Below are 7500 nucleotides of genomic sequence, written 5' to 3' on the forward strand. Positions count from 1 at the left end.
TTATCAATTCCCACTGCTAAATAATACATCATTATTAGTATAGGTGGGTTACATGGAGACTTATTATTATTATTACTATATCATCATCATCATAATTGGAAAAATGGCTCTATCGGAATAAAAAAATGACACATATTAACACCTTGATTGGAATAAAACTGCCTGTTTCACTGGCCTGGCGTAGCTCAACTAATTGGTTAATGGCATACAGCTTGGCTAATGGGTTGGGCTATAAATAGGGCTGTTTCTCTCTGTCACTAAGGGACTTCACATTGCACGTGACATGCACTTCGCTCACCACTAGGTTACTCTTGGTTGGGGTAATGTCCCAAAGATTTTTGTTGTGGTTGTCGCCAGGTTCAGTGCAAAAGAGTGTATGATTTACTGTACATTGCACCACAGTCAAAATTCGACATCGCTGAACCACGGCAGGCGCAGGGGCAGGAGCAGGAGCAGCAAAGTGATGTTTGCGCTGCGTTTTGGTCGGCGCATCGACAGACCAGTTCTTGCTTGCATGCTACATAATGGCTGTTAAATACATTTTATATATTGAAAAACAACAGGTGAAAAGATGTAAAGCTTTTTTTTTTTATTTGTTTTTAATGAGTATCTACTTTAAGCATCATCTCATGGGCTGTTGATAATAACTGTAACATTGTTCCATCCATTTGCATCCTGCAGGTTGGTTGGCAGCTTCCAAGATTCATACTAAAGCTTCATAGTGTTTTTAAATACTTGTGAGCAGCTGAAGCTTACAAAAGTAGGATAAGGATGCTTTTGAATGAAGTCGACAAAAGATTCAATTACTGTGAGTGGACTTAACAATGACGGTTGTGACTATAAAGTAATTATGGGAAATTGAGGGGGAGTGTTGTTGGTTTAGAGATGGCACTGCGATTAACAGTGACAAACGGAGTGAACAGCAAAAGCTTAACAATTAAGATGTAATTAATGAGCTGTGGGAGACGATACACTAATGTTTCAGACTGCAAAAAACCTTAAAATGGAATACTCCCCTCATGTGGATGACTGGGTGTCAGACTAGATGTTGCAGCTGACTTGTCAGGTGCCAGTCTAGCGAGCGGGCAGTTCACTTGGGAGGCCAGTGATGGTGCCAGCTGCTTTTCACACCCTGGTCTGGCCACCCCCCCCCCAGTGGCCTTCAGTTTTTGTCACATGACCGCAAAGTGCCAGCTCTGACACGGCTTGGCTCAATTCAGATGTTGGTTTGCAGGGCTCCAGATGGCCAACAAAATTAATTTGAATTTCCCCTTGGGGGATCAATAAAGTATCTATCTATCTATCTATCTATCTAAATGGCAACCAACCAGCGCAGCAAACTTTTTCACTTTGGGACATCTCTTCCATAGCAGTTGCCAGTGACGACAGTCCACACACGTGACGTCAGATGCCTTTCCTTCATGTTCTCTTCAGCCAGCTGGTATAGTGACAAGGTTCAACTTTAACGACTGTCCAGATATCGATTGTCCCATCACAAAACCAGCATCCGTGACTACATGCTTGATGTGACTCGTTCTTTTACTTCACTTCGGAAGCGTGCATTTGGACGCCTAATTATTTTAGGATTAGGAGACAAGGTTTTTTTTTTCCCTCCATCATCTGAGGAAATTTTAGTTTATCAGCTTAGAGAAGTCCAGAAGCGAGATGACTGTTTTAAATGACTGTCGTACAAAAGGAGATAACAACGTTGATCCAGTTTGTAGTGAACCATCAAAGCAGACCCATACACTGGCACAGGCTGCAGAACGAAACCTGGGGAACCAAAGGGCAATAAACAGGCGGCACGACAAACCGGACACACACAATTACGTGCGCAATTAAGGTAGTTCTGGTACGAGTAATCCTGAACCAAGTGAGTGCCCGCTGTGCTTACAATGCTGGCCATGTGCTTCTAGATGATTGGGTTGGCAGAGGAGCCCTTGGTTGGCAATTTGAGATCAGAGGAAGCGGCACCCATCATTCAGAGAAAACCTCCAAAATTTAAATCCATTTGATGTCATCAAAAGCTCTGGCAGCCTGTGTGAGGCCATAGCTTTGGGTCCCAAAAGCAAAAGGACCTCTAATAAACCTCATTAACGGCAAAAAGTTCGATAAAACTTATTAAGCCACCATTAACCCTTAAATCCCTTGCTGCTGTAGCCTGCCTAGCGCCTACCACTTCTCAAATGAGACGTGGTCTGGCAACCAGACGCTAATTTTCTATTTGAAAAAATGCCCAGATGTCTTTCAAATGCGTCTGTGCATAGCTCATCATGGTCTTGCTTTCTCCCCTGTTTTGTGATTGGTCGCCAACATCAGGCGAAAATTTGGGTGTTAGTTTCCAGACTGCCTTAGCTGCGTGATTGAAATCACCGCGCAAGGCAGGATGGGAACACCCAGGCTATTGCTGCTGTGGAAATGGACTTGCAATTGAATCAAACGCACACACACACCTTCCACAGCACAATGAGGTCCAGCTCGATCTCACTACACTTCTTGACCACAGCCAGGCTGTCGTCGACGACAGTGCCGGAGCCCGATCCCTGTCCCCAGGCTGCAGCCACCACCACAGCACCTCGCTTCTGATCAGGGCAGGGGCCTCGGCGGAAGAAGAAGTCTGCACATGGGGTGGAGGAGCTCACGATCTAGACACACACACACACACACACACAAAGAGGAAATGAGACACAGACTTACATTGAAAGCAATTAATTCCCTGTATTGTTGTGGGTACAAAGCTAATGCTGTTGATACGTCGAAGTCCTACCACAATTCAATGGAGACCGAGTAACAATAACAACAACATCCAGCTTGATTGTCTGTTTGGCCCTCACAAACACACTCATTAGCTCACATTAATATTCACTAGCTAACTGTGAGACGGCTCCCTAAGGTAGAGTTGCTAAAATCCCCCCCCGGAGTCACTACAGTATCTATCTAGTTAAATGGCTCAGAGAGCCAAGTGAACTTGGCAGGAGACCTTACTGATGCCTGCGCTGGTGCTGGCGCTGGGGCTGATGAACTGCTGTTTCAGTACACTAGCACCCTTTGCTGACAGTGTTGACTGCCCTTTCATGCCATGGAGGTTTGCGTGACACGCTGTTTTGTGTGGGAATGGTAAAAACAGCATATTCTTGGCCTTTTCTGGATTTTCTGTTATTGAATAATACGGTCGTACGGTCCAGCACTCTGAGGATGATTGCGTGAGGCCAGCTACCTTCTTTTCATTGTTACAGGCTTCATACATAACAGAGGCTGGGGTGAGCAGAGTGTGTGATACAAAGTGATGATTACACACTCAGTTATTATAAATACATTAAATTGGAATTTTGCATGTGTGTATGCTTGTGTATGCTTGTGTGTGTGTGTGTGTGTGTGTGTGTGTGTGTGGAAAAGAGGAGTCAGGGTGTGTGTATGTACCTACCTGCTCATTTCCCAAGTTCAGGTCTGCAAAAGTGAGTTTGTTTTCAGTGTCTGAGGTAGCTGCAGGAACACAGAAACAGAACAGATGAACTTGTTTGCATGGCAAGGGTTCAGAAGTCTCTGGAGGTGCATGGGTAAGTCTGTCACGCGTGTGCGTGTGTGTGTGTAAGGACATATAATGGGGTGTACCTTCTTGTGGTTTGCATCTGCTGGCTCTGAAACACAGCTTTCCCCTCTCTCTGCTCCCCAGCTTTGAGTCTACAAGAGGGAGCAACAGAGGAGAAGAAAATGGGGGGGGAGGAGAGTTTGAGCGAGAAAGAGACGGGGAGAGAGAGAGAGAGAGAGAGAGAAAGAGGGAAAGTCATAATAGAGCGATTAGCAGCAGTTTGATAAAAAATGCTCATTAGCATGATCCCAGCTTTACTCATACGTGATGCGAGTTGCAAACAAACACGTCAAAACGTCGGAGAGAAAATTACCCATCAGCCCCCCCAGCACCCTTGCCCACCCCCCCCCCCCCCCCTTCTTGTCAAGACCTCTAATTTCCTTCCTGCATGACTAACGTTAGGGAGACGGCAACAAACAGCACTTAGGCAGCAACAAAGCGACATTAAACACCTGAGGAACAGCACGCTTAATGGAGCGCTCAGCATACGGCCACGCAACGTGACATCACATGCTTTAGCATCGCTTCCACACCTCTTCCATTCCCCCCCATCCTCCATACATCCCTTCATTTTCTCCTTTCATCACCTCAACAAAGACTATCAAAGCTCTCTCTCTCTCTCTCTCTCTCTCTCTCTCTCGTTCACACAGACAGAGACACACAGACACAGACACCTAGTGTGTTCAAAGGTCCTTCATTTGCTTTTCTCCTTTAAGGACGTGAAAGTTTACTAACACCCGCCAGGACTCGATTCTCGATTCTCGCCGACTTCCCATCCCTTGTCTTCTCAGCGGCGTGCACATCACAGATCATTTGCATGTCCCCTCGTTAATGTATCTCACTTCCTGCCTCGTTAAATTCTTAGCTGTAATCTGCCCTACTGGCTCCTCCCCAGTGATGAGGAAGCTGGCGGGCTCGCCAGGGTGTATTTCACTTCTCCCCCTGCCCCCCGGCAACGCCTCCATCAGTCACTCAGTCGCTCTGCCAGCCGGGACCGGCCAACTGGAAGTGGGTCAAGGTGCAGCTCTTCAATAACGAACCGCCACACACACCACACACACACACACACGGTCGCTAAAAGTCCTATACAGACGGTCCACAGCTATCCAGGCTTAACTAACTAAGCTAGACTGATGGTGTATAAGGGAGCAGTGGTGAACTAATGAGCCTTGGGTGGCCGAGTCGGGTTAATCTGTTCCACCAGCTCCCGCCAGGGGCCTTGCGCCCGTATAGACAAGTACTGAAATGTCAGAAGGGAGAGAGTGTGTGTGTGTGTGTGTGTGTGTGTGTGTGTGTGTGTGTGTGTGTGTATTGGCAGTTGGCAATGTTCAACAAAAGTACTGAAATGTCAGAAGAGAGTGTGTGTATGTCTGTATCTGTGGGTGTGTGTGTGTGTGTGTGTGTGTGTGTGTGTGTGTGTGTGTAAGTGAATTGGCGATATTTAACACCTGGTGTGGTGTGTGTTGGACTGAGCTGGGCTAGCACAATAACAGTAGGTTTACAACTGAGTAGGAGTGTGCACGTGTGTGTGCGTCTGTGTGTGAATGTGTGTCTGTGTGTGTGTGTGTATGCATTTGAGCACATATAAGCGAGTGCAAAACTGTGTGTCAAATTGTAAGATATTGAATAGCGTGTGCAAATATGTGAGTGTGCGTGTGCGTATGTGTGTGCGCGCGTATATCTAATGCTGTTGGAGCAGGTGGCTGAAAGCATTTCTGTGAGTGATATCAGCTCAGTACATTACTCCATTCTGGGGGACTCAGCAGGCCTCAATGTGACCCAATTTTGTCTCAAAGGCTAAGTGCTGTTTGCCTTAACTCTACCTCTCTATCATGTGTGTGTGTGTGTGTGTGTGTGTGTGTGAGAGAGAGAGAGAGAGAAAGAGCCAAAGAGATAGAGATAGAGAGAAAGAGAGAAAGAGAGAGAGAGAGAAAGAGCCAAAGAGATAGAAATAGATAGATAGAGAGAGAGAGAGAGAGAGAGAGAGAGAGAGAGAGACACTCAGAGAGAGAGCAATGTTGTTGCCATATAAGGAGTGAGTCAGCAGAATCTCAATGTGACCCAATTTCCTTTTAACAGCTAAGTGGTGCTACCTCATCTTATGTGTAGGTGACTGTGCGTGTGTGTGTGTGTGTGTGTGTGTGTGTGTGTGTGTGTGTGTGCGCTACTCTCTGCAGTGCCGTGGCATATGGCCATCATTGATCCGAGAGGTTGAGTTCCTGTGTGTAGACATGTGTGTGGTGTCTTGGAATGACAAAGTGTGAGTGTGTGTGTGTGTGTGTGTGTGTGTGTGTGTGTGTTTGTAGAGAGAGAGAAAGGCGAGATACAACAGAACCATCTCTTTCTCCCTCTCTCTCGTACAAAGTCACAGTTCAGAGACAGTTTCTATAGAAACATAACTGCTACCCTGGGGAGTGTCGGGGAAGACTGCTCATTTCCAGGTAACGCACAGCAGACATACTCCCACACACCTTTGTCTCCAGCTGGGTTAATGCAGGTGTGCAGTCTCCAATGGCGGCTGCTGCTGGACACTTGCACTATGTGAAATTCGCGCACCCCGACTTCACTCTGCAGAGAAACAGACAGTGAGAGAGAGGAGGAGGGAGAGAAAGAGAGGGGGGGTGAGAGAGAGAGAGAAAATTACTGTTATACATCATCATGACATTGAAAACTGTTTATTTAGTGTTTTGGTGTCCTGCCTGAAAACAAAAACATCCTGAATGTATGATGTTTGTAAGTGGAAACTTTTACCTTCCCCCCTTGTAATCATAATAGAACCCGACAGGCCCCAGAACAAGTATTACTCATATGTTTGCACCCTTCATGTTTACCCCAATATATACACAGTAAGAGTCAAATTGTTTCAGTGTCCAGTGGCCTCGTGCGTGTGCGTGTCTGTGTGCGTGCGTGTGTGTGTGTGTGTGTGTGTGTAGAGAGAGAAAGAAAGGCGAGATACTACAGAACCATCTCTCTCTCCCTCTCTCTCGGTGTGTGTGTGTGTGTGTGTGTGTGTGTGTGTGTGTGTGTGTGTGTGTGTGTGTCTCCCCATTGCCCTTGAGGTGTTCAGGTGTCTTACGGTGTTGACGTTCTCCACATCGACGAAGACCAGCATGCTGCCGCTCCGGTCATCCTGGCCCTGCGTCTGGGCCGGCGCTGGCGTTGGTGCGGGCGGCACCGGGGAGGGTGCGTGCGTCTGGGGCACGGCCAGGGTGTTGCTGCGGCACGCCGTGGCCCGCACACTCAACGAGCGGATCGCGCAGATGACCGCGGTGTGTCTCAGGACCCTGTGACTGCAACAGAGAGAAAGAGAGCTGCTTATTATTTACATTAGTATCAGTTAGTGTAAGTTTACTTTTTTCATGTAGTTCTTATTATTCAATATTGCAGTTAGTAAGTTTTCTTTTTTTTCTCTTTTTTTTTCTTCTTTATTAAACAATATTACAGTATGTATTATTCTTTGACTATTATAACCTGATTGATGCTTTGGCAATATTGTATTTACATTCATGCCAATTAAGCTTTTTAATTGAATTGAATTGAGAGATGGAGAGCGAACGAGTGAGAGGACAAGAAAGAGAGGTGGAGAGAGTGAGTGAGTGAGTGAGTAAGAGAGTGCAAGAAAGAGAGATGGAGAGTGAATGAGTGTGTGCAAGAGAAATGGAGAGAGTGAATGAGAGAGAGAGAGAGCGCAAGAAAGAGATGGATAGAGAGAGTGAGTGAGAGAGCACAAGAAAGAGATGGATAGAGAGAGTGAGTGAGAGAGCACAAGAAAGAGATGGAGACAGTCAGTACAAATGCAAAACATAAAGGAAGAGTGGAGGGTAGAGATAGTGAAAGATAGAGAGAGTGGGGGACAGAGAGAGTGAAGGATGGAGAGAGTGGGGGACAGAGAGAGGGAAGGATGGAGAGAG

General features: G+C 46.5%; 1 protein-coding gene across 1 annotated transcript in view; it reads right to left on the bottom strand.

The window, feature by feature from the left end:
- trappc8 (trafficking protein particle complex subunit 8) overlaps window positions 1-7500 on the bottom strand; it is a 40857-nt gene that overhangs the window by 5383 nt on the left and 27974 nt on the right. Inside the window, exons 23-27 of the mRNA XM_062555318.1 lie at window positions 6666-6879; window positions 6061-6157; window positions 3613-3681; window positions 3425-3483; window positions 2454-2645 (exon numbers count right to left, since the gene is read on the bottom strand). Coding sequence (XP_062411302.1) covers window positions 2454-2645; window positions 3425-3483; window positions 3613-3681; window positions 6061-6157; window positions 6666-6879 — 631 coding nt within the window. The remainder of the gene's footprint in view (window positions 1-2453; window positions 2646-3424; window positions 3484-3612; window positions 3682-6060; window positions 6158-6665; window positions 6880-7500) is intronic.

This window comes from Sardina pilchardus, chromosome 15, assembly GCF_963854185.1.
Source record: "Sardina pilchardus chromosome 15, fSarPil1.1, whole genome shotgun sequence".
In the NCBI taxonomy this organism is placed as follows: domain Eukaryota; kingdom Metazoa; phylum Chordata; class Actinopteri; order Clupeiformes; family Clupeidae; genus Sardina; species Sardina pilchardus.